Source organism: Theropithecus gelada, chromosome 7b (assembly GCF_003255815.1).
Source record: "Theropithecus gelada isolate Dixy chromosome 7b, Tgel_1.0, whole genome shotgun sequence".
Classification (NCBI taxonomy): domain Eukaryota; kingdom Metazoa; phylum Chordata; class Mammalia; order Primates; family Cercopithecidae; genus Theropithecus; species Theropithecus gelada.
Genome location: NC_037675.1, coordinates 51,768,265 through 51,795,928, shown reverse-complemented (window position 1 = coordinate 51,795,928; position 27,664 = coordinate 51,768,265). Strand labels below are relative to the sequence as shown.

At 35.6% G+C, this 27,664-nt stretch overlaps 1 protein-coding gene across 2 annotated transcripts in view; it reads left to right on the top strand.

The window, feature by feature from the left end:
- The window catches only part of MAP4K5 (mitogen-activated protein kinase kinase kinase kinase 5), a 107,304-nt gene extending 80,175 nt beyond the window's left edge, over nucleotides 1–27,129 (top strand). For both annotated transcript variants that reach the window (XM_025390992.1, XM_025390991.1), the window contains exons 17-33: nucleotides 452–494; nucleotides 1,378–1,531; nucleotides 2,537–2,634; nucleotides 2,803–2,844; nucleotides 3,765–3,849; nucleotides 6,648–6,727; nucleotides 7,016–7,076; nucleotides 9,002–9,004; nucleotides 9,088–9,202; nucleotides 9,562–9,620; nucleotides 12,194–12,297; nucleotides 12,689–12,866; nucleotides 16,366–16,434; nucleotides 16,879–16,971; nucleotides 19,668–19,738; nucleotides 22,470–22,525; nucleotides 25,542–27,129. In XM_025390992.1, the coding sequence (XP_025246777.1) occupies nucleotides 452–494; nucleotides 1,378–1,531; nucleotides 2,537–2,634; nucleotides 2,803–2,844; nucleotides 3,765–3,849; nucleotides 6,648–6,727; nucleotides 7,016–7,076; nucleotides 9,002–9,004; nucleotides 9,088–9,202; nucleotides 9,562–9,620; nucleotides 12,194–12,297; nucleotides 12,689–12,866; nucleotides 16,366–16,434; nucleotides 16,879–16,971; nucleotides 19,668–19,738; nucleotides 22,470–22,525; nucleotides 25,542–25,629 (1,399 nt within the window). In that variant the 3' untranslated portion in view covers nucleotides 25,630–27,129. The remainder of the gene's footprint in view (nucleotides 1–451; nucleotides 495–1,377; nucleotides 1,532–2,536; nucleotides 2,635–2,802; nucleotides 2,845–3,764; nucleotides 3,850–6,647; nucleotides 6,728–7,015; nucleotides 7,077–9,001; nucleotides 9,005–9,087; nucleotides 9,203–9,561; nucleotides 9,621–12,193; nucleotides 12,298–12,688; nucleotides 12,867–16,365; nucleotides 16,435–16,878; nucleotides 16,972–19,667; nucleotides 19,739–22,469; nucleotides 22,526–25,541) is intronic.
- The last annotated feature ends 535 nt before the right edge of the window (nucleotides 27,130–27,664 follow it).

The following is a 27,664-nucleotide window of genomic DNA, read 5'->3' as shown; positions in this document are numbered from 1 at the left end:
TAAAAGGAAGATTCTGCCTTAGTAGGTCTGAAGGGTACATTTAGAAAAGTTCCCATATGATGCCAGTTCTGCTGGTTTGACGACCTACTTTGAGTAGCAAAAGGTTTGATGGTATACCCACTTGAATCTATGGGTCCCAACTCTAAAATTCTGAATCAATTTTTTAACCAAGAAGTTAATTTAGTTTTTATTACCTATGAAATATAGCAAAGCATAACCATAAAGTAAAATAAGACTTCGTGTCCACTTTTTAAAATCTTTATAGACATACTAATACAATTTGACAATATGAGTGAGGTCTTAGGCCTTCCTAAAGATTTTATACTCTGCATTGTGATCTGTCTTTTATATCCTCTGTATAGGAACTGATTTTAATACATATTTAATAGTATCTATGTTTTCGGTTATGGTCATTTATCATCATCTAAATTGCATTTCTTCTTTGTATTAGATCAACCTCAAAACGTGCAGTACCACCTCCCCTACCTCCTAAGGTGAGCTACTTAATGATTTTGAACACTAAATCCTTATTTAAATAATAAATTTTTAAAATAATTTTGAGTTTTTTTAGAATTTTCTTAAATGTATTTTAGATGAATACAGTTTTCTTCAAAAGGAGTGTATGATGGTGTAAAATATATAGTAAAGAAGATTTCATGAGGAATACAGTATTTGTAATAGCTATTTTAAAAAGGCAGTCAGGCGTGGTGGCTTACCCATATAATCCCAGCATTTTGGGAGGCTGAGACAAGTGGATCACTTCAGATCAGGAGTTCGAGACCAGCCTGGCCAACATGGTGAAACCCTGTCTCTACTAAAAATACAGAAATTAGCTGGGCATGGTGGCGCGTGCCTGTAATCCCAGCTACTCAGGAAGCTGAGGCATGAGAATCCCTTGAACCCAGGAGGCGGAGGTTACAGTGAGCTGAGATTGCGCCACTGCACTCCAGCCTGGGCGACAGAACGAGACTCCATCTCAGTAAAAAAAGAAAAAAAGAAAGAAAGAAAAAGACAAAAATAGATTATTGCTTATTGAAGAAAATACTTGACTACATGGAGGGGAAACGAGTTCATTTATCATTCTATGACTACAATTTGACATGTTAGTGGAGTCATTTTTCTTGATTGTTTCTAGTTGTTTTGTGGATTTTTATATAATTAGTTATAAAAATTTTATGAGTTTTGAGTTAGGGCTGATTAAAAATCACACGGCAAGTCGATAATTGTGTTGGGGCAGTAACTCACCTCTTACTTTGCTCACTTAGCCCAGTGAATTGAACTGTATAGAAGAAAGAAAAACGGTGCATTTCCCTTTCCCTAAAAACTCTGATGTGTAATGATAACTATTAAAGTACTTTTTTGTCTTTGTACCACTAGCCAAGGATAAGCAGTTACCCTGAAGACAACTTCCCGGATGAAGAAAAAACATCAACCATAAAACATTGTCCTGATTCAGAGAACAGAGCTCCCCAAATTCTCAGAAGACAGAGTAGCCCAAGTTGTGGGCCTGTGGCAGAGACTTCCTCTATTGGTATGGCTAGCAGTATCAGCAGCCATGGAGTACATATGGCTAGATATTGTTATCTGGGTGAATAAATCAAAGTGAAAACTGAAATGAGAGTCATTTGTTCCTATTTCAAAAAATAACTTTTTTGTTTAGTCAATCCTATTACAGCTTAAAGCTTTGTAAAGGCTCTTTAATTCCGCATGGATGGGCTATAAATAGATTCAGTTCACTTCAATCCTAATTGGAATCCTTACTAAATGTTTATTATAGGATATAGAAGGGTGAATGCATGTTTCTGCCCTCCAGAACTTCAGGGTCTATAGCAGAAGGTATACCCACAGAAACATAACATTAGGAAAGACAGCTTATATAAGTGTCTTCTGAAATAATTACCTGGATGTAACAGAAGACCAGAGATTTCTGAGGGAGATAAAGATGGGGAATAAAGAAAGTAAGCTCTTGCAGGAATTTTTTTTTTTTTCTATAGAGACGGGGTTTCGCCATGTTGCCCAGGCTGAGATCTCGAACCCCTGAGCTCAAGTGATCCGCCTGCCCCGGCCCCCCAAAGTGCTGGGATTACAGGCATGAGTGACCGCACCTGGTCCTTCCTGCAGGATGTTAAAGGGCTTGATGAGCCTTCAGTAGGTAGATCAAATGCACTGAAGCTGGGAAATCTGAATTATGCAGTCTATTATAATAGTTTTAAAGGGTATATACTGGAAGATACAACTCAAAAGGTGGATTGAAGTTCAATTATGAAAAGCCTTGCATATCAGTGCCAGTAGGTCAGATTTTTTTTCTTCATGATACGGAAAAACATGGATGAAGACCACTGCTAAAGATGCAATGCTGCCTCTATAGAATCTAAAGAAAGGCATCAAAGATAAATTAACTTACCTGAGAGTAGAGAATATTCTCCGATAAAGCATCATCCAAGTGGGAGACAAATAGTGGGAGAAAGGGGAAGTAATTTTTCAAAGAAAGTACTTATTTGTGTGGTCATTCAACTTTTAACATGATTCTCTTTAGGAAATGGTGATGGTATTTCGAAACTGATGAGTGAAAATACAGAAGGATCAGCACAAGCACCACAGTTACCACGAAAAAAGGACAAACGAGACTTCCCTGTAGGTATAACAGGCATTTAGCAATTAGTTGTAAATAATACTGTATTTATCATGCAAGGATCATGGTCTGTTTAATTCAGTAATTCAAGTAACCAAAGTTCTAAATGTCTCAAGTTTTTCTTTAAGACTTAGGAGGTCTTACACTATTAAATTTTATTCTTCCCATAGAAACCAGCCATCAATGGCCTTCCACCCACCCCAAAAGTTCTGGTAAGGAATATTTTTATGTGAACTATTTGCCATTTTTTCTCTCTTTAGAAGCAGCAGTATATTGGCTATCAATATACTTGAGCCTTTGAAAGTTAAGATGTCATAAAATACAAAGATATTGGATGCATTTGGATATCTTATAAATCATATCATGCATTCTAATTTGAGTGCATGAATTTGAATTGGCAGTGTTTCACTTTTTGTGAATACTGGCAGTTGAGTCATCAGATTAGCCTACACAGGCCTATTTAATTTTAATGTGATGATATTAATAGTACTGTGTCCTCTTCTTGATGTGGATTAAATATCTTTTTACCTCTAAAGTGATTTTCACATTGGACTATATACAATGAAAAGGAAGCAGGGAAGCTTACATTAATGCTTTCTTCCTGGCCAGTCAGGGGAAGTTATCTGTGAATGGGAACCCCATGATCCCATGAATAGGATGGGAACCAATCATGTGAATGGGATGCTTTATACGTTGTCCTTTTTTATTCAGTGAAGGTCTAATGTATAATATAAATATCGACCTTTTTGTCCCTTATGACTATTAAAGAGTTATGCTGCAATTGTAATCACTATAATGTTACTGAATAAAATTATCCAGTGTCACATTAATAATTGTCAGTCCTAAAAAATAGTATTAACTTAAAATTCCTAGACTATATCATTCATGTATGTAGATCTTTTGGTAAATTTGATATTTTTGCCATAAAATAGTGGATTACAAAAGGAAAGAATATGAGACTCTCTTGGTAGTAGGGGTTTAATGATGTCAAAATATTAATTTTGTTTTGGAATGAAACAACAAGCATAGGCAAATAAGAGTAAATTTGGTATTTCAGTGATGTTAGCTATTTTCCAAGAATATATGAAATTTTCTAATCAAGTAAGTCAACATTTCTTTCTTTATAAATCAGATGGGAGCATGCTTTTCAAAAGTTTTTGATGGCTGTCCTTTGAAAATTAATTGTGCAACATCCTGGATACATCCTGATACAAAAGGTAAAATGTTTGAATTTTATATACATCTCCAATAAAATATTTATTATGGGAAAGATCTTTATGATCAGTGACTCGAAGTTGTTTATTTTAAAAATACGACTTTAGAGACCTAATGGTATAGGAACCTGCAGCAACCTAAATAGGTTGATATGGTTTTGGTTTAAAGGCATTAAAATTTAGGAGTGTATAGGAACTATCCTTAGTCAAAGGACTAAAGAGAAATCACAACTGATTGCATCCTTAATTTAGAATTTTCTTTTACTATAAAAGGACATTATTGGGACAATTTATAATCTCAATTAGTAAGGATTATAGATTAGATAACATTGTTTATTGTTTAAGTATTAATGTCTTGTGGTTATATGACTTTTTTTCCTTAATGTACACAAATAGTTCAAAGTAAAGAGGCATCATGCTCGTAAGTTATCTTAAACAGCTCAGAAAACAAACATTTACATAAGGAGAAAGAAGGATCAAGCAGAAGTAGTAAATGTTCAACATTTGTGGAATTTGTGTTACAGGTATTTAGGAATTATTTGTACTATTACAACTTTTCTGTAAGTCTGAAATGATATTAAAATAACTTTGAAAATTTAGACTATGTTTCTGAAGTAAGGAAACATTTTTAGAGGCAAAAATTTGGAATCAAATAGATCTGGGTTTGGATTCCCACTCTGTCATTACCATGTGACTTTGAAAACAAACATAACACCTCTGCTTTTCGGTGTGATGGTTTGAAACACGAATCACTCCCCGTATTTACTTTGTTGGAAGGAAGGAACAAGCCTACCCCAGTGTCTGGCAATTAGCTATTAGGCAGTAGAGGATTTCAGGAAATGTGTGTTTCTACTTAAACACAATAGTAAAAACAGGTTATAATGATTGGCTTTACATGCCACTATTAAAAAGTATGACAGGGGGAATATATATATATAAAATAATTTTTATTAGAGACAGAGTCTTGTTCTGTTGCCCAGGCTGGAGAGCAGCAGTGCGGTCATAGTTCACTGCAGCTCAAACTCCTGAGCTTGGGCAATGCTCCTGCCTCAGCCTCCCAAATAGCTGCGACCACAGGTGTATACCACCTCTCCCAACTGATTTTTTATTTTATTTATTTATTTTTGTAGAGACAACGTCTCACTATGTTGCCCAGGCTGGGCTGGGCTCAAGCAATCCTCCTGCCTTGGCCCCCCAAAGTGCTGGGATTACAGGCCTGTGCCTAGCCTGAAAAAAATATTTTCATTAAGGAATTTGTTGTTGTTCATAACCTTTTAATTGATATGATTTCAAACATACAGAAAAATTATAAAAATAGCATAAGAAACTCCTGTATATTCAATCATCAGGCAAAAATCATCAAATTTTGCCCCATTTGTTTTGCCACTTTCTGTCTGTATATACTTTTTTTTTAATACTTGAGAATAAGTTGGAAATATGTTCCTCTCTTCTTTATACTTCAATGTGTACTTCCTAGGATCAAGAATCATATAACTGCAGTACAATTATAAATATCAGGAAATTTATCATTGATACACTACTGCTTTCTAATCCAAAGTCCATAGTTGGATTTTATTAATTGTCCCAATAATATTTTTTATAGTCTCCATCCTGTTTGTATTTTTCCAGTCTAACATCCAATTCAAGATCATATGTTGCGTTTAGCTTCCATAGCTCTTTAGTCTCTTTTAGTGTAAAACAGTTCCTCAACTTCTGATCTCAACATTTTTGAGGCCACTTATTTTGTAGAATGTCCCTTAATTGGGGTTTGTATAATGAGTCCTCATGCTTGAATCAGGTTATGCATTTGTTATGGGAATGACACAGAAATGTTACTGTGCATCTTCTCAGTACATCATATCAGGAGATACATGATACCAGCTTGTGCAAATACTAGTGATATTAATATTGATCTGTTGGTTAAGGCAGTGTTCATGTTCACTAGCCTTCTCCATTCTCAGGTTACTATTTTTTTCCTTTCTGATTTATAGGTAATTAATATGGAGATGCACTGAGATTTTGTTTATAAATACCTCTTGCTCATCAGACTTTCACTCACTCAGTTTAGCATCCATTGACAATCCGTTGATATCCATTGACAGTTCCTCTTCTTTCCCACTTATTCATTTGTTTGTTTCAGTTTAAACTTATGAATTCTTATTTTATTCTGTGAGATATGATCTATCTCTATTATTTATTTTCACACTTAAATTGTCCCAGAATTTTTGAGCAGTGGGAATGCCTGTGTTCTTTTGTTTGAAATGTCCTCATCATTTTTTAGCACTTCTTTACTTTCTGCCACAGCAAGATTTCTAGGCTCAGCATCTAATTTTATTGCCCCAGAATTGGAAACAGTCTTTCTCTAAGAAGCCCTGGTTCCTTTTAATGGAAACTAATATTTAGAAACCAAGATCTGGATACTAGAGGTGCTCATTGTTTCTGGTGTGTCGTGATTTATAATTTAATTTTTTGTTTCCTTGGTCAAAATATTTGAGGTGTCTTGCAAAAATGTGTAACTATAATTTAAAAATCTTAAAATACAAAAATTATGTTGAAAGGCAGGGTTATATAGTAAGATAAAATCAGAGTGAGTTAGTCTAACATAGAATGTATCTGCTTTTAAAAAATAAGAAAAGAGTTGGGGAAAGAGGTAAAGAAGGTGATACAAATTTAAGAAAGTAATTTTATTTTGTATGGATAGGTGACTAATTCTTAATGCCATTAAAATGCAAAGTCATTATTTTAGTGAATGATTTCAGAAGATGATAGTAAATTCTGGTAATTCATCTCAACTCTTTTAGATCAGTACATTATTTTTGGAACTGAAGATGGCATTTACACACTGAATCTCAATGAGCTACATGAAGCAACAATGGAACAGGTAATTAGACTTTTTAACTCAAGAAATTAAGCAAATTGAATAAAGTGTATTAATTTTAAATCAATCTGTGTAGGCCCTAATTTTAATTTTTATGATTTAAATATTTAAAGGGATAAAATTGTACTCTTTACATGTTCATGTTGAAAGATTTTTTTCCCTAAGGGTTTAGTAATTACCTAAAAGTTAGAAAATAGTTATTTTTATACCATTTCAGAATGTCGGAATTTGGAGCTTTAAGAGATTAAAATAATGACAATGAGAGAATCTTAATTATCTTCTTTTTCTTAGTTATTTCCACGGAAGTGTACTTGGCTGTACGTTATCAATAATACTTTAATGTCATTATCAGGTATGTATGTGATGATACACATACACATGCACATACGCATACACATGGTTAAAAATAAACCATAGATAAGCAGAGAAATGTAATTTTAGTATATACCATTTTTAAATGTTATTTGTAATTCTGGATGACTATAATCTAATATAGTAACTCTGGGACTTGTGGATATTTGTTACCCACCTAGAATGGGAAGAAACTTTGGGAAGGGGTCCTGTCTTCAGTTAGGGCTGCACTTTCCAAACCCACCCAGCATCTAAATACCTGAAGGATATCACAGTGCTTATCACTAGAGGCTGTTCCCTTCCACTCAGCCTCCTCCACCATCACTATCACCACTCCTGGCCTCCTTTGGGAATTAACAGGAAAGAAGCAGAGGATCACACTATTTTCTTTCTCTGCGATCTTGAGCAAGTCACTCTCTCTCAGCCTCATTTATCTTAATTATGAAATGAGGATGATGGGGTAACAGTACAGCCTCATGAGGTTGTGAGAGTTAAATGAGATAATATTCAGAGTGCTTAGTAAACTGTGTAGTCTTATACAGGTGTTTGCTGGTGAAATTCATGTTGTTCTGTACACCTGTTAACTGTCTTGGACTGATTCTTTAAGGTCTTCTGAACAAGGTTCCACCTAATTTTGTTCTTTCTTGGTTATTATTAGGGGTGAATGGGTAGGTAGGTGGTGTTTTAGGCTTTTTTTTTTTTTTTAATTCTTACCTATGAAAAGAATATTTTTTTATATTTTAGATTTAAATGACTACCAAGAAGTTTGCTGATTGCTTTCATTTTGGTAGTAGAGTACAAAATAGTTAATTATTATTTCTCACTAGTAGAGATTTTGTAAGTGTCTGTGTATTTGAGATAATGACACTGTTTATGGAGAGCATATTATTTAGTTGTGTGTTAAATGGCTTCTAAAAAGCTGGGGTCCTCAAAAGAATATTTAATATCTTTTAATTATGCTTCCCCCGAACCTTTTTTACTTTTGTTTGGTAAAATATTAATATGTTAATATTTTATATTACTATTATGAAACTAAAGCCAATTCTGTTTGAGTTAACAGTTATGAATTTTATACATATAAACTTACTTTTCTCTAACTCTCTTACTGCTTTTATCCCTACTCATACTTGTCTTTGGAAATAAGCTTAAAAATTACACAGGGTAGATCTTAGGTAGCAGTGCTCAATAGGAGGCATGTACATGTGTGTTTAGCTGCCTGGCTAGCTGGGTAGCAAACTATGTAGATTGGGGAAATGGAGAAAGGAAGGGTGTTTAATGTTGAGGCAGAATATTTCTGTTCTGAGAAAATACAGATAATTTTGTTGAGGATAAAACTGTATATGTGTGTGTATATATGTATTCTAATAATAAAAAGATAAATATTGTTTTGTATTGTTATACCATATATAACGAAAAATCAGAAGATGTTTACCATATCCATCTCTCTTAATACAGCCATATTTTTTATTATATGGAATTGTAGCCCTGTTATCCTTATATCATGGCTTATAATATTGATTGGTTTTACTTAAGTATTTCAATCTGTTATATTTAAGACTTCATTCACAATGATTTTTAATCCAGGGTAATTTGCTAAGTTCTTGACAAATAGGTCTGTCCCAGAGAAATAATGATAATATAGCTTTATAGAATTTTCCATATTGTATTAAAATAATCACATGTACATCATTATAACTCAATCCATAACATAAGATTTTGTACAACAGTTTCTTTTTATGTGCTGGCATCATTAAGATTTAGTCTGCCCAGATCACCTATTAGTATCTCATTTATATATTATGAATTAAGATTATTAATTTAAAAAACATTTTATTGTCTTTCAAAATAGTATTAACTGAGGGTTTTTTTGTATGTGTTTTTCTATTTTGCTTGGCTTTTTGAACATTACTGGACTCCTCATTTTAGAAGGTAATTATGTTTTCTTTTTCTCGAAAATTGTATTTCTTTGCTGTAAATGATCCTTAAAAAGGTAACATGTTTTTCTTTTATAGGAAAAACCTTTCAGCTCTACTCTCACAATCTTATAGCTTTGTTTGAACACGCCAAAAAACCAGGATTAGCTGCCCATATTCAAACTCACAGGTTTCCAGACCGCATACTACCAAGGTATAAAATATCATTTTGATTCTACTGAATGAGGGGAATTAGTGTTTATTTTAAAAATAGCCGGTATTTCTTGCCCAGTAAAAAACTTCGTCTTAATTTTCAAAAGTAGTTTACACTAAAGTGTATTATATCTGGAAAAGCTGAATGTTTTCTGAACTTGACCATAAGAATCAACTGTGGAAGTTTTATAATACAGACTATCAGGCCCTTCCTCAGTCCTATAAGGTCAAATAGTGTGGAGTTAGGATCCAAGACAGTTTCTTAAGCTCCTTTCTGTCTGATTCTGATGCAACTGATTTACAAATCACTTTATTGTAACCACTACTGTAGAGTACATTTATATTGTCTTATGTTTTCAGAAAATTCGCTTTAACAACAAAGATTCCTGATACAAAAGGCTGCCACAAATGTTGCATTGGTGAGTAAATGGTATTTCTCAAACTGAATGGTTAGAACTTTTAAGATCTTTAAAATTATCTGAAGAGTCTTATGGAAACAAATAGGAAGGGAGGGTAGGTTTTTAAAATTTGTTTTTAATAAGAAGTTAAGCTGCCATTGAAGTACAAGAATATAGACAGACATGGCATAGAAATGCTTAGAGATAAAAACCGTAGTGTTTTCTCAGAGCATAGTGTTCCTAGAGTTTTGTAACCATAGTTTCTGAGACTGTTTCTTTGCTAATATTCTAACTTTCATTTATTTAATATTTGCCATCTACCAGTTACTACCCATGTTTTATGAACATGTTTACAGGAGTTGAGCCAACTATGCAGTTAGAAGGAACAGTTCACACAAAAACAGCCTCACTTATGATACCAATTGCAAATTGGGGGATTCCCAAAACTACCCCCAGAATAAAAAAATTCACTAGAAGGTATCACAGAACTGGAAGCAGTTATACTCATAGTTACGATTACAATTTAGAACAGGGAAAGAATACAGATTAAAATCAGCCAAGGGAAGAAGTACATAAGGCAGAGTCCAGTAGAAGTACCAAACATGGAGCTTCTGTTGTCCTCTCCCTGTGGTTAATGGATAACACTACTTTTCCAGCATTGGTATGTGACAGTACACACAACCATTGCCAACCACAAGCTTATTCGAACCTCAGTGTCCAGAGTTTTTACTGGGGCTTCATTACAAAGGCGTGATTGATTGACCACCTTGCTGATCTCAGTATGCAGCCCCACTAGAGGTCATCTGATGTTGCATGACCCAAGGCCCTCACCCAAAATCACATTTTTGGTATTTCTGGCATGACCAGCCCTCACATTAAGACTATCCAGTGTCGGCCGGGCGCGGTGGCTCAAGCCTGTAATCCCAGCACTTTGGGAGGCCGAGACGGGCGGATCACGAGGTCAGGAGATCGAGACCATCCTGGCTAACACGGCAAAACCCCGTCTCTACTAAAAAATACAAAAAACTAGCCGGGCGAGGTGGCGGGCGCCTGTAGTCCCAGCTACTCTGGAGGCTGAGGCAGGAGAATGGCGTGAACCCGGGAGGCGGAGCTTGCAGTGAGCTGAGATCCGGCCACTGCACTCCAGCCTGGGTGACAGAGCGAGACTCCGTCTCAAAAAAAAAATAAAAAAATAAAAGACTATCCAGTGTGGCCAGTCCCCACCCGAAATCATTATTGTTATATTATCCAGTGACCAGAGTCCCCCAGACAAAGACAGTCCTGTCAAGCCTGACATTCCAAAGGCTTAGCAATTACCTCCCAGAAGCAGGACAGAGACCAGACCTCTTTTTGTGTGAGGTTAAATTCTTTACTACATAATTACCTCATTTAACCGTTAAACAACTCCATAATACTAATTATGTCACTAGTAAGTAACAGAACGTAGGAATCAGATTCAGGTTCAATGACTTCAGATCTTGAGTTCCTAACTTCCTATTTATTCTTTTGTTTGATCAATGAACTTGCACATTGATCTTTGTGCCACATAATAGTTTCACAGCATAGTCCATACTGTAAAACAAAAATGTTTAACCACAAATGTGCTATAAATATAAGCACATTGTATGATTATTTTTCTGGGGAGAATCATGTCAATATCTATTATCAGATTCCCAAGATCTGTGATGCACAAAAGGCCTAGAAGCTTACAATCTAAGATATAAACTCATAAATAATGCTTTAGAGTTTAATGCAAATAACTATTCTTATAATAAATGATTATAATTATTAATGGAAATCAAATTTGGGAGAAGGAAAGAGCAATATGAATTTTTATAGATTTGAGTCAAGGATGTTATATCAAGATGAATTAATACATACAAGATGAATTATTTTCATCTTAAGTAGACATCTGTACCCTACTATACCAAAACGAGGTGCTTTTCAGTTGCCTCCTAGACCTTGTCAGAACTCATTCTTGTAAATTTTCTTAGTAAATTCAATTTGAATTTACTAAGAAACAGCTTTTTGGGGAGGCCAAGATGGGAGGATTGGTTGAGCCCAGGAGTTCAAGACCAGCCTGGGCAACATAGTGAGACCCCATCTCTTAAAAAAAAATTGAAAAATTAGCTGGGCATGGTTGCATACACCTATAGTCTCTGCTACTCAGGAAGCTGATGTAGGAGGATTGGTTGAGCCTGGGAGGATGAGGTTGCAGTTAGCCGTTATTGTGCCACTGCATTCTAGCCTGGGTGACAGAGCAAGACCCTGTCTCTTTAAAAAGAAAAAGAAAGAAGGAGGACGGGAAGGAGTGAGGAAGGGAAAAAAACAGCTTTTTAGGTTGCATATTAGGTTGTTATTGTGCTTGTAAAAAGTTCTTATGTTTAAGAACCTAGTATATGAAAGTTGTTTAGAAGTAAACGTATATAATTTAAAATCTAGATAAGAAAGTAAAACGGAAAAGGCGGTGAAGCCAAAAGAAAAGACACAATCTTTTTTTATTTTCCACCCACTCTTGTCATCCTAGTTAACAGATACAGTAAAAGTATTCAGTATTTTGAGTGTGTCTGGGTTTTTTGTTTATTTCTTTCCAGTCAGAAACCCTTACACGGGACATAAATACCTCTGTGGAGCTTTACAGTCTGGAATTGTTTTACTTCAGTGGTATGAGCCAATGCAGAAATTCATGTTGATAAAGGTATATATTATTTTGTTCACATTTTTCTCCTTTAGAAAACACTAGCGTATAACTGAAGCTAAAATTAAAAGATCCCAATACTACTATCTAGGGTCAGAACATTTATAGTTATTTGTAGTTGTTTATTTGATTTAGGGGTTTTTGTGTTCTTAGGATTTAATCTTTAACTGATATTAATAACTTCCAGAACCATCAGTCATAAAGATTAATATGGCCAATTCTCTAAGACACATTTTTATAGACCATTTATCCTTCTTATCATCTTAGAGGTAATCCTTTTTAGAACTAGATAAATGAAGAAGATGGGAGTCTTTCTGTTGAGTTTATTCAACAATGGTATGAATGGGGAGATTGTTTCTGAATTATGGCTCTATTGTTTATTTTTTTGCAGCACTTTGATTTTCCTTTGCCAAGTCCTTTGAATGTTTTTGAAATGCTGGTGATACCAGAACAGGAATACCCTATGGTCTGTGTAGCTATTAGCAAAGGCACTGAATCGAATCAGGTAGTTCAGTTTGAGACAATCAATTTGAACTCTGCATCTTCATGGTTTACAGAAATTGGTGCAGGTAAGTATTTTTTACCTTATGTTAGAATATTGATACTTTTGTGTATAAAAGAAGCAAAACACCAGTGTGGGCTCTTTTAAATATTCAAAACAGTTTCCCAAGTAAGCCCATAGAATCGTGTACATATATTTATGATCTCTATTTGCCAGAGGTAGTTTGATACAAATTATTTAGACAAAGGAAATTTTTAATGATTTCTGACAGTGAAAAGTCTTAGTTGTTACCAGTGAATCTTTGGACTTGCTAAGTAAATACATTTTCTAAGCAGTTCTTAAAATTTTATCAACTTCTCAAGCAAAGAGCTTCACTTATCCTGTTTTATCCTGTCTTCCCCCCTCACTTCTTAGAATCAGTGAGTGTGGCTTTCAGACTTGAATAGAAGCTTCTTAGGTGTTGCTTCTGAGCCTTTCCATTTAAATCAGACATATCTCAGTGAAAGATCTGAAAAAAAATGGGAAGTTTATTCCTAGACTTTAAAATTAGAACAAATCATTCAATAAATCATTTTTTAAATCTGCATAATATGTGAAGTGGGTGGGGAGGGGTCTCCATTTTGCTGGTTTCCTGTTTGTTGTGCTGGTGTATTTGGTCATTTATAATCCAGGTTTATTAGGCTATTTTTACATGTGCCAAGCAAGCTTTAGTTATGGCTGTTTCATTACTCACCACTGTTGTATTCTTTACCGCCTTTTGAAGAAGTCTCTTACATGTATTATAAGTTTGATGCTTAATGCTTCTTATTAAATAACCTTTGGCTTTTGATAATTTATAAGCTAAGTTACAAGACCTCATTATAATAGAGAACCTACACTAAATTCACTTTCAAAATAAGAATCAGTGAGAACCAGCCAGGCGCGGTGGCTCAAGCCTGTAATCCCAGCACTTTGGGAGGCCGAGACGGGTGGATCACGAGGTCAGGAGATCGAGACCATCCTGGCTAACACGGTGAAACCCCGTCTCTACTAAAAAAAAATACAAGAAACTAGCCGGGCGAGGTGGGGGGTGCCTGTAGTCCCAGCTACTCGGGAGGCTGAGGCAGGAGAATGGCGTGAACCCGGGAGACGGAGCTTGCAGTGAGCTGAGATCCGGCCACTGCACTCCAGTCTGGGCGACAGAGCGATACTCCGTCTCAAAAAAAAAAAAAAAAAAGAATCAGTGAGAACCAGTGATATCCTGGCAAATATCTAACAACAGGCTCTTGAGGTACAACCATTTATTAGAGTTGCCTATTTTTGTGGTACAAATACTCCACCCATGGCCAATTTCAAACAGCCAACCTGATGTCATTTGGCTCACCAAATTCCTGAAAATTTAACTCAGTACAAGCCAGCTCCAGCATGCACTGGTCTATAAACATATTCTTTATGGACCAGGTAACATTTTGCACCCTTCTACCTCTACCTGCACTCTGCCTTTTAAGTATGTTGATCAATGCTTTAGGTTGAGTTGGATGTATGCCCTGCTGTTATAGCTAACAGAAAGGTACAAATGTATTGCTTTATTATCATGAGCTATAAACTGCCCAAATAGAAATATTTCCCCAGGCTGGGCACAGTGGCTCACACCTATAATGCCAGCACTTTGGGAGGCCAAAGTGGGTGGATCACCTGAGGTCAGGAGTTCGAGACCAGCCTGACCAACATGGTAAAACCCCATCTCTACTAAAAATACAAAGTTAGCCGGGCGTGGTGGTGCGTATCTGTAATCCCAGCTACTTGGGAGGCTGAGGCAGGAGAATCGCATGAACCTGGAAGGCAGAGGTTGCAGTGAGCCGAGATCGCACCATTGCTGTCCAGCCTGGGCAACAAGAGCGAAACTCCATCTCAAAAAAAAGAAAAAGAAATATTTCCCTGTTCTTATTGCTCAAAGGAAAGGTTATGGGTCAATTTATTTAAAGACAAGTTTTGGCTGACAGCCCAACTTCTTTTTTTTGCTCATTAGCATGGTATAGAGCAGGTCATTTAATACAACTATGTAATGTATATTTGTGACCACTTTCTTCTGGATGATATATTAGAAGGTTACATTGTTCAAGGCAAGAGTTCAGTGAGTCCTCTTTTTGAGTTTTGGGGTATGTTTGAGTTTGGGGGGGGGTTTTTTGAGAGTTTTGTTGTTTGCTTTGTTTTTTAATGCCTGAGGCGTACTATTCTACCTACTTTTAACATTGTCTTGGCTAAAATTAAAGCAGACCCCCAACTACTGTCTACCTGGGATCAAGGCTCTTTAAAGACCCAAATTACTTCCTGAGGGAGGGACAGGACTCTGCCTGAGGGTAATCATTGAGGTCACCTTCAGGCAGAGGTGAGGCAACCTTTCTAGTCCAGCACTTTGTCCTCCTTAGGTTTCCCCATTTTTCTAAGTGATTTGTTAATCCAACTCCCAGCTGTGTTCATTGTTGAACAAAGAGGCTATGCCTTGAACTGGCAAGTTTTAACATTAAAATAAACTCCTATTCAAGACTCTTTCAGGCTCAGTCTGATTTATCATTGCTGTATCCTCATCTCTAAGGATGGTGCTTAGCTTATGGTCAGCACTCAGTAAATATTTGTTGAATGAATGCCTGAACATAGAGTAGCTAAGAAAAACTATTTTTGAAGTGTTACATGAGGGGCAGTTTATCGATTCTGTAGATCTGAATTCTTCACCATGTATAAGCTTTAGAAGGGCCACAAACACCCCAAAATATTATATGAAATTCTGTGTTTATGTTTGAATGTGCAGTTTCCAAGGGAGACAATGCATAGGCTTCCCAAAGAGGTATAGTTAAGAAGGACTGCTCTAAATAATCTAAAATCTTTTCTTAGATTCATGTAGACCATTCAAACAATCTGAGTGCTTAGAATGCATTGTTTTATCAGAAATTTTTTTTAATGTTATTACATCTATCAGCAGATGTTAGAAGCAGCCCATTAAATATCAGCAAAATAATGAGAGTTGTATCCTGCAAAGATGTTCTTGACAATATTGTTCATCATGTTACTCAGTGTCCTCTATGTAAAAGACCTCCCAGCCACCTATAAACACATACCTATACCGGGAAAATTTCTCTGTTGTTATAGATTCATTAATCCTGTGCCCTTTTGAATCACTGGCTTATTTTTAATTTAGGTTTGCTGTGATTCACCCAGCTGATCTTGTTTCTATCTCCCATTGGCTATATAAAGTGCAGAGCAAAACCTAGCCATTATATAGCATGCATCTTACTTTTCCTCCTCATATTTTACCTTTGCTTCGTTTTATTTTTGTAACTCACCTTTCTAGACCTAGCTGAGGTATTAATTAAAGGTAATATTGATGTTTTTTTCAGCTGAGTTAGCCATGCTTAGGACATATTTGTCTTAAATTGATTCACGTGCATTTTTTGAAAGATAACATCACAAAATATAAATTGTGTTAAATTTCAAAGATCAATTTTAAGTCACAGCAAAAGTCAGAATTTGTTTTTTCTAGGCTCTAGGTTTTAAAAGTATAATTGTAACCTTGTTTTTTACTCCCTAAGGCAGCCAGCAGTTAGATTCCATTCATGTAACACAGTTGGAAAGAGATACCGTTTTAGTGTGTTTAGACAGTAAGTACTATTTTTAATTTTATTTTGAGTATAGTACTTGATAAAGCAATTTTTTTATTCTGTTAAACCATAATTCAAGATTTTCACTTTGTTTTACTAAAAGTGTTACTTATGTGTAATTTGTAAAGGAAAAAAATCACCTCTTATGGCTAAATATTTGAGCACCAAGGTAGCCATTTTTAAAGAAGTGTACATTTTTAAAAATGAGAGTGTTAATATTCAATATATACTGTAAAAAAAAGAAAATAATAGCAGAATTGCCATTTACCAATGGAGGCACTCTTACAGTATTTTTTGCCATTTGGCATACTTGACTCAAGATAAATAGTTGAACGTTATTTAAGAATATTATTTGATATCCATGTAAAATCCACATATATCAAGGTGCATTTATTTTAGCAGATTTGCATGTCCAGTCTTGACTTGTTTTTTTTTTTTTTTAAGAATTTGTAAAAATTGTAAATCTACAAGGAAAATTAAAATCAAGTAAGAAACTGGCCTCTGAGTTGAGTTTTGATTTTCGCATTGAATCTGTAGGTAAGTCTCCTTTTTTTCATAAAGCAGTTTGCAATACTTATAATTATTAAAATTCATTCTGTACTTAGTGTTGTCTAGACCAGCACTGTCTCAGAAATTTCTGTAAAGATAAAAATGTTCTACGCCTGTAATCGCAGCACTTTGGGAGGCCAAGGTGGTCGGATCACAAGGTCAGGAGCTCAAGACCAGCCTGGCCAACATGGAGAAACCCCGTCTCTACTAAAAATACTAAAATTAGCTGGGTGTGGTGGCGGGCGCCTGTAATCCCAACTACTTGGGAGGCCAAGGCAGGAGAATCACTTGAACCCAGGAGGCGGACATTGCAGTGAGCCGAGATCATGCCATTGCTCTCCAGTCTGGGCGACAAGAGCAAGACTCCATCTAAAAAAAAAGATAGAAATGTTCTGTATCTGTGCTCTTAAATACAGTAGTGATTAAACACATATGGCTGTTAAGCACCTGAAACATGATTAGTGCTACATTTTCATTTTTTAGATTTTGATTCAAATTTTAATGTAAATAACAACATATGGCTGGTTGCTCTCATATTGCACAGTGCAGGTTCAGACCATCATAAATCTTTTATTGTTTCCTGAATATTTAAAACTTGTAATCACTTTTAAAATTTCTGTTCATTATTCCCTTTGCTGCATTAAGTGAATTATACTTCCCCCGATTCTTTCCCAATCAGGAAGGTATTTGTGTGATGTGATAACAGTGCCATAATTCTTTGCCATGTAAGATTCTGGGTATTGGGTGTTGATATTACTGCTTTTGGATCTATTTTTATGTAAATAGCTAGTTCTCACAGGACTTGTAAACTTTTATGCCATTTAATTTGCTTCCTTGTCAATGAATGTTTTACTCTCTAATACTCATTGGTTTTATGATGAAAGTTATTACTGTTTATTATTGTTTGCATGCTCATTGATCATATGTCAGTATTTTCCCCAGAAGTGACAGAACTTGTGAAAAAAATCATGAGTGGAAACATTTTTAAACATTTCATGACATGAGTCTGCCATATATCAAAGGCACTAAAATGAAGTTGGCAATTTTTATTTGGGCCATAAACAATAACATGTACTTTATAATTACATACTTTTAAAAACACGATTTTCATTACTTAGAAAGTTTTTTATTTTTAAAAAGCATTTTAATATGTATTTCTCAATTGGAGTTTTACCTTATCGCAAAGTCAGTTTGTGCCTCTGTGTGAGATTTTACATGAAAAATAGTTTACTTATGATTGGGAAATTTAATTCATTAAAGCAAAAAACCTAAACTTTCTGTAAATGTCCAGACAAAAGGAATTTTGGAAACTAGTTTGTTCTTTTACTCCTTGTATTACATTTTTGTAGTATAAATTTTTTTGAGAGAGATTTTTGAGAGACATTCTGACATAGGAATCCTTAATTCCTCTTCACTTTGAAACACACTGATACCTCAACTTTTTCAGATGTGCCAGATTATCTTTGTAATTTTAATTGTTACACAAAAGTTTGTTCCTCCTAGGCTACCATCTTTTCTTGCCAGTAAACCTTGGAATAATTACAAGCATCTTCCTGGGGAAAAAAAATGCCTTTACAACACCTCTTAAAAATAAAATCAGTAACTGGGTTTTTTATTTGTCGCAGTTAGTGAAACACATGTGATTTGTCATTGTCAGATACTTTCATTTTTATTGAGATTAATTATGTTCCCAGAACATTCATACATTAACTTTTTACAAAAAGTCAGTAGTCTAAAAAATAATTAATTTTCAATTACTTTCTTCAATCACCTTTAATCATGCTTTTCTAAATCTGTAATACTTATAATGGTTAAATACTAAGAATATTATGTAAGAATTGACTCACAGATCCTAAATATTCAATGTGTGGTAAAATGTTGGATTGTGGGGCAGGTTTATTTTTTATTTATTTATTTTGTTTGAGACGGAGTCTCGCTCTTTCACCCAGGCTGGAGTGAAGTGGCATGATCTAGGCTTACTGCAGCCTCCACCTCTGGTGTTCAAGCAGTTCTCCTGTTTCAGCCTCCTGAGTAGCTGGGACTACAGACGCAGGCCACCATGCCCGGCTAATTTTTGTATTTTTAGTAGAGACAGGGTTTCACCATATTGGTCAGGCTGGTCAGGATATCCTGACCTCAGGTGATCCACCCACCTCAGCCTCCCAAAGTGCTGAGATTACAGGGATGAGCCACCGTGCCCGACCAGGTTTATTTTTTAAAATTTCTTTTGTTACAGGGAAAATGTGAACATAAATTAAAAATGCTTGTTTAAAGCTGCTTCTGAATATGTAATAGTATTTAAACAACAATGTTTTTAATGCAAAAACCCAGTTATATATGTTTTTATGATTTCATTCATTTAAGACAAAAGATGCATGAAAGATGTATGAAAGATGTATGAAAGAAACGAATATGCCAACATCTACCTTATCTGAAGTTAGTTCATGTTTACATGAATGGCTTTTGTATGTATCTTCGAAGACTTGCATAACCCTACCTCAGTAAATTACTTGAGCTTAGGCATGTCTTAGCCACAAAAATGTTGAGAAATAATGGTCCAGACAGTGGAATTTTGCACTAGACACTCAAATAGGCTTATATTATCATTTATTAAAAATAGAGAAAATTTATAGTGAAATGCTCTGTGCCTTATATTAGTTTCATTTCTCCCTTATCATTTTTAGTATGCCTTCAAGACAGTGTGTTGGCTTTCTGGAAACATGGGATGCAGGGTAAAAGCTTCAAGTCAGATGAGGTAAGCCTTCTCAGATTACCTCCACTGACTCCCACTAACAATTTTAAATGTTGAAGCACTCATTTTATGCATTTCCTCTCTCAACCTACATTACTGTGTTTAGTGCTTTTAATGCTATGAACTGGTAGAACAAAAGAGCCAGTATTTTCCCTTCAAATGTGTTCATTTTTGTATCATAATTCAGAATTCTCAGTGGCCACCAGGAATTGCAAAATATAAGTTCGCACAATTTCATTTATCTAATTTGTAATTTGTAAATGTGATTGCTAAGTTTGTAAAACTTTTGTAAATTTAATATGTGTTTTCCATAATGTATAAATATGTAGCTTCTTTTTAAATATATTTTAAAATCTACTTACTGAAGCATAGGACTAAGGGAAATCTAAGAAAATTGACTCATTTAGTAACTATTGAGTACCAGCTATGTTCAAGACACTTATTGTAAATATCAAATAAAACCAACTCTGTTCCAGGTACTTTACAAATATTTGCTTATTTCAGGCTCAAAATAACCCAGTAGAGGTAGATACTATTCATATTGCCATTTTTACAGGTACAGAGTGGTTAAGTAACTTGCCCAGAGTTACATAACTAGTGAAGTGGAAGAGTCTGGATTTGACAGGTCTCTTTTAATCACTTCTACCTGAGATAATTAGGATACATTTCATGCGGGAGATGGGATTTGGGCCTCCAACTTGAGGGATGAGTCCTACTAGCTAAGATAATACTAACAGAGACATTTCCCATTTATGTGAGTACTTGTGTGTTCTTCTAACCATGGCCTAACAAATTTGTGAACTTACTTAAAGCTCAAAAACTTCTTCTGTTTGCTTTTACCTTTAGTTTTATCCACACTCTTACTTATATATAAATGAATATTCCTACCTCTTATATGAATGCAAAATTAGAATGCTTCCAGGAAGAAATGATATAAATCAGCTGTCTTTGAATATATTGGTTTATCTTGTTACTGATACATGTCACTAAATGTCTCCAAGTCTCTGCACTTGATGAAACCTACAGTCCTACTTATTATCATACAGTTAATTATTCTTAAATGCTATTTTCATTTTGTCACTCCTGTGGTTAGAAATCTACAGAAGGTTCTTGTTTCTTACTATATCAAATATTGATTCCATTTCCTAAATATCTATTTTTAACTTATCTTTTTTTTTTTTTTTGGAGATGGAATCTAACTCTGTCGCCCAGGCTGGAGTGTAGTGGCACGATCTTAGCTCACTGCAACCTCCGCCTCCTGGGTTCAAGCAATTCTCCTGCCTCAGCCTCTTGAGTAACTGGGATTACAGGCATGCACCACCACACCTAGCTAATTTTTGTATTTTTAGTAGAGACGGGGTTTTACCATGTTGGCCAGGCTGGTCACAAACTCCTGACCTCAGGTGATCCACCTGACTTGGCCTCCCAACGTGCCGGGATTACAGGCACGAGCCCCACACCTGGCCTATTTTTAACTCATCTTGTTTACCCTTTTTTCAGCTTATGTTCTCATCCTTCAACTTGGGTCTAGCTGAAGTCTTGACCTCTTTCATAAAGTCATACTCAGTTGTTCCAGTCCACAATGATTAGAACATCTCTGAACTTAATACTCTGAAAAATCAGCTCCAATTATTATAACACCTAATTTACTTTCTGATTCAAGCTTATTAATTCTATTTTCCCAGGTAGACTGCAGATTCCTTGATATCAGACTTTTTTTTTTTTTTTTTTTTTTTTACTTATTTTATATCTACACTGTCTTAGTGTGGGTTCCTCTAAAAGTAGACCCTAAGACAAGGACTCAAATGCAGATAGTTTATTTGGGAATAGATTCCAGAAAACAAGTGATGGAATGAGGAATGGAGAATAAAAAGGGGCAAAAAGCCAGTAAAGAACACATTAATAAGCTAGTTCCCACAAAGAGCAACTGGGGCTTAATCCAGTAGGGACCACTGAAGAATGGGGCAAAATACACCTCAGAATTGACTCATTTGTAGGTGAGGAGGCTGGAGCATTTATGCAGCAACTGCTACTCCATGTTGGTTAAGGCCTGCCCCCTGGTATGCAAACTGCGGGCACTTTGGGATAGCACCTGCACATGGCTGAGCACGCTCTGCAGCTTTGCAGAAAACAGACTATAGAGGGTCTTGCTCTGTTGCCCAACAGCTGGAATGCCATGATGCAATCATAGTTCACTGTATCCTTGAACTCCTGAGCTCAAGCGATCCTCCTACTTCAGCCTCCTGAGCAGCTAGGACTACAGGCATGCACCACTATGCCCAGCTAAAATTTTTAAATATTTTTGTAGAGACAGGGTCTCACTGTGTTGCCCAGACTGGTCTCAAATCCTGACCTCAAGCCTTGGCCCCCAAAGGAGCTCTGCAGTCCAACAATACCTGTATTCAAGTCTTGAGTCTACCCATTATATGACCTTGAACAACTTATTTAACCTCTTGGAGTCTTAGTTTCTTCTTCAATGATATGAGAATTATAATGCATATCACAGAGTTCTTCTAAGTAGAGTGCCTGACCCATACTAGATGTTCCATAAATGTGGGTTCATTTCTGATAATATGCAGTCAAAAAAACTTACTGAAATTTCTTTTATTTGAGGATTTAAGTCTACCAAAAAGTATTTATTGTGTTAATAATTGCTCTGTCTAAATTAATTTTAAATTATTATTAAGGCAATTTGAAGAGTAAGATGTTACTGATAGGTATTTTTCTTTCCTAGGTTACCCAGGAGATTTCAGATGAAACAAGAGTTTTCCGCTTATTAGGATCAGACAGGTAATAGTTTGGTTGTATTAATTTAATTACCAAAGAGGTTCAAAGATCATACTCTTAATTATACTGTCAGTCTGTAATTGTTCCAAACAAAACTCTTAGAAGCTCATTGACTTAGATAAATTTCTCTGTGTCTTTACTGAGAGAATTAGTAATATTTTAATAAGTTGACCAGCAATCTTTTGTCAGCATGAGGATTGTCATTCTAGAAACAGTTATATTCAGCTGAGACAAAATGTGTTGGTATAAATGTTGATGTCCCTAGTACCATGAGAGCTATTCTGGGCCCGTATGTTTTCATTTCTTCCTGGTGTGCTACCTTCTGTCAACTATTAGGAATATGTACCTCCTGATGATACTTGCTTTTATATTGGAAAATGCCTGATTCAGTTTCTAAAGTTAATCTAAGTTAAAAAGAATTATGTGGTCTCTTTATACCCCAAATAAAAGACAAGTTGCAAAACTGTCATCTTATGAAAAAAAGGTAGGAGCTGTAGCTTTTGATATCCAAAATCTACTGCCTACTTCTTTTTTTTCTTTTTTTTTTTAAGACGGTTTCACTCCGTCGCCCAGCTGCCTACTTCTATAACTAATAAAATACCCATTCCTTCCTCTTTTCCCACCAAAAGTTGTTACTAAAGCAAAATTGGCTATAGTGGTATGCATTAGTCCTGAGACAAGGATTGGGAACCTCTGGTCTTCAGATTCACATTGCTTCAGTTTTAGATACTTGAGGAAGGAGAGGGAAATGGAGTCATAACTCCAAAAAAATTGTGAAGAGAGTTTTATAGGAGAACAGAAATTTTTCAAAAAATGATGACTACCCTCAGTGAATAGAAAAGGTAAGCCCACAAAGCATGGCAATTTAGTGAGTAGTCCAGCCAACAAAAAGAGAATTTGAGAATCATCTGGTAAATGACTCTAGAACTAGATTGAGAGGCTCTTTGCTTTTCCAGGAAGGGCTGAGAAAAGAATTGTGGGCTGAGCGCAGTGGCTCACGCCTGTAATTCCACCACTTTGGGAGGCCAAAGCAGGTGGATCACCCGTCTCTACTAAAAATACAAAAAGTAGCCAGCTGTGGTGGTGTGTACCTGTAATCCCAGCTACTCGGAAGGTTGAAGCAGAATTGCTTGAACCCAGGAGGCGGAAGTTGCAGTGAGCCAAGATCACACCACTGCACTTCAGCCTGGGCGGCAGAGCAAGACTGTCTCAAAAAAAAAAAAAAATTGTGGATCATCCAGTGATCCTGGTGTAGATAATCCTTTAATGAGACCAAGCATGAGAGAATTCAGCTTGGTAGAGGGTTGGCATCAGAGGCCGTTTCTCTCGGTTCCTTGTTTCCTTCTACCTTCTCTACCCAGAGCTTTCTCTATCACTTTTCCCTTCCCCGTTCATATTCTCTGTCCACTCTATCACTATTTACTCCAAAAAACTTTCCTTCAGACTATTGCCTTGCTCTGCTTGTCTTCTTACATGGGCATCTCCTTGATTTTAAGATATATATCTAAACAGAGTTTTTGTTTTGTTTTATCTTTAAAAGTGGTTAAAAATTTATTTTGTTGCTGGGCACAGTGGCTCATGCCTGTAATCCCAGCACTTTGGGAGGCTGAGGCAGGTAGATCACCTGAGGTCAGGAGTTCGAGACCAGCCTGACCAACATGGAGAAACCCATCACTGCTAAAAATACAAAAAAATTAGCTGGGGTTGGTGGTGCATGCCTGTAATTCCAGCTACTCGGGAGGCTGAGGCAGGAGGATCGCTTGAACCCAGGATGTAGAGGTTGCAGTGAGCTGAGATCACGCCGTTGCACTCCAGCCTGGGCAACAAGAGTGAAACTCCATCTAAAAATAAAAATAATAAAAATAAAAATTATTTTGTTGCTTAAGTATAGATATTTGTGTCTAGGAAAAAAAACTAAGCATGTCAAAATTTTAATAGCGGTTAACTCTGGGCAGTTGGATTATAGGTAATTATATTTTCCCTTTCTACTTTTCTGTAATGCCTAATATAAAGTATCTATGACTTTTTAAAAATGTTTTCATTATTAAAGTAATAACATGCTAATTATAGAAAATTCATACACTAGAAAAATAAGTGTTATGTGCAAATTTTTTCTCCCATTCCTCCTCTAGAAACTTTTTTCTCTGTGTGGGTATATTATTTTTTATTTTGTTCTCAAACTCTCTTCCCCACAATTAAAATGTTTGGAATAGCACTTGATTTTTTTTTTTTTCCTATCAGTCCTTTGATTGGACTCTTTCTCCACTTTTGTTCCGCAACTAGAGAGAGGGGCCCCATTTCATACTTTTTTTAAAAAGCTATTTCAAATACCTTGAAGAACAGTTTGGACGAGTGTCTCTTAAGAGTCCTGTTTTATTCTCTTGGCTCTTCTTCCATCCTCTTCCTGTTAGTGTAAATTCCTAAATTATTATATTATACCTTTTGTTGGCATAAATGAGTAAGCAGATTTTGTTTGTTGTTTTTTGTTTGAGAAGGGGTCTCACTCTCTCCACCCAGGCTGAGGCGCAGTGGCACAATCACAGTTTACTGCATCCTCAAACTCCTCAGCTCCAGGGATCCTCCTGCCTCAGTGTCCTGAGTAGCTGGGACTACAGGCGCAGGCTTCCACACTCAGCTAATTATTTTATTTTTTTGTAGAGATGGGGTCTTGCCATCTTGCTCAGGCTGGTCTCAAACTCCTGGGCTCAAGCGATCCCCCTGCCTCAGCCTCCCGAAGTCCTGGGATTACAAATGTGAGCCACCACACCCAGCCCAGATATTTTAGTTGGAATAAGATAATGAGACTACCCCAAAATGTCTTCAATATTTTATATTAATCAATTCTTATTGTGTTTTAAAGCTGTAAAATGTAAAGCCGAATTTGATTGTGCATCTGTGATCCTTATGTAATCTTACTGAAATGTGAACAATGATATTCTTTCCTAGTTTGATGTTAGTATTTGATGTATGAAATCTGTAGTTACTCTTAAACAAGCCCTTTGTTTTGGTTTAATTACAGGGTTGTCGTTTTGGAAAGTAGGCCAACAGAAAATCCTACTGCACACAGCAATCTCTACATCTTGGCTGGACATGAAAATAGTTACTAAGCAACAGAAACTGATCTCAAATGACAGGAAAATGAATATACTCCACTGAAAGGAAAAATAAGGAAACTCAATACAAACTGCACTATGATTTGCTTTAACTGTTATGGGTTATATTGCAAATGATCTGTACTTTAGGGTAGAATTCAATATTTTCTGCAGCTGGAAACAGCTAGTCTATCTCTTGCCACTGTGTGGTGGTTATATCAAGTTTGCTTAATAAAAGCTAAGAGACAAATAGTCCTCTAGTTCCAGGAAACACAGTCTTTTTTTAAAAAAAAAAAACAATAATGTTTGTAACAAGGGTGTCATGGTATTTTTAGATAACTCATGATTATCTTAAGAGAGATAAATTTAGTAATCATTTTATACCATGTCTTATTCCTTCTTAATGAACATAATTTGATAAATTCTCAAGCAAGGTTTTCACTTTTATATTGGCCATTCTGTATGTTTTTGTAAAATAGAATATTTAATCCTTATTTATTAATCTCTTGCTGGAGTGGTGTAATGTATCTAACTTTTGGCAAAGGAGGGTTGCAGAGCAGCTTAAATTTTTTTATAATGTATAAGAATTTTGTTTATCTTTTAAGAGTAGTAAAGTACTTTGAGTGTTTGGGGTTCAACACACACATGCAATTTTGCTTAACAAAAGTATTTTATAATACAGTTTCATACAGAATTACCTTAAAAGGGAGTTTTATGTTTTCAACTACAGATAGTTGTAAGGGATCATACAGAAGATATTGATGATAGTTGAAATATTCTTAGAAGGGGTGTGTATGTCTAGGCGTGTCTACCATGTGTATGTATTCTTGACAAGCAGTATAAAATACCTGTGATTTTTCTTTACATTAGGGATAATGCATAAGGAATTAATCTTCATATATATTATCATCCCTAATGTAGAGGGGGGAAGTATTTAACTGCCCATGATATGTATTTTACTTATACTATGCCAGAGAGGAAACTGTAAAGTAATTACACATGTAATCTTGGGTTTTTCACATACGTAGGTATTCATTTTGAGTAGGTTTAAGAAGAAAAAAGATCTTTAAATGAATTGAATTTCTGATGGGATAGTATCATTAAGTATTTAAAAGCCAGTATTCTAAAAATAATAAAGGGTAGGGTCATTTTTGAGTTTGTTTTTCTTTTGCTATTGTTAATATTCAAAATTAAAGTGTTACATTGGTACCTGTTGTCTTAATGCATTTATTGAGAACAGCATTGAGATGATGAACAAGGGGTTAGCAGTAGCAAACTATAGAGTTATTTTGACTAATTACCTAAGAGGAAAACAGTATAAGTATCTCATTCAGTATTTAGCAATTCTGTAAAATAAGTATTATCTCCATTTTTCAGATGAGGAAATAAGAGTTTAGCAAGGTTAAGAGATCTACCCAATTTACACAGCAAGTTAGCAGTTGAGCCTGACCATGAGTCTTCTGACTCTGTTCTTTTCACTATGCAATATGCAAACAATAAAATGTTATACAAATGAAATATAAAGGTATTTATTCTTTAAAAATGCACATATGATTTCACTGTGTGGCTGTTTATTTTGGATATGTTAAGAATACTGGATACGGTAGATGACAGAGGGACTATCCTCAAAACAGAGGACATTTACATGATGGATAAGAAGGCCAGCATCCTCCTTTTCTTACTGAATCCTGGCAGCCAGATCTTTACCATTCCATGACGGAATACTGAAGAGTCTTCTCTGTGAAATCTGACCAATGCAAGTGAAAAGGCCAATTAAGATCTTGATGTCAGCCATGCCCCAGCTAAACTGCCCAGCTACATAACACTGCAGTGAAAATCATAGTTGGCATGCCCACTAGCCCACGCATTGTGTCTAGACCTTGCAGTTAGTCTTTTAGTCCTGTGCTCTTAAAAATGAGCAAACAACCAAGGATTACAAATAAATGAAAGAGAAAAAACAGTCTAGGGAAAACACTTAAAGGAAACAGACTATGAAGGGTAAGGAGAACATCAAAAGAAAAAGTATTTTCAGAAGGATGTTGCAACCATG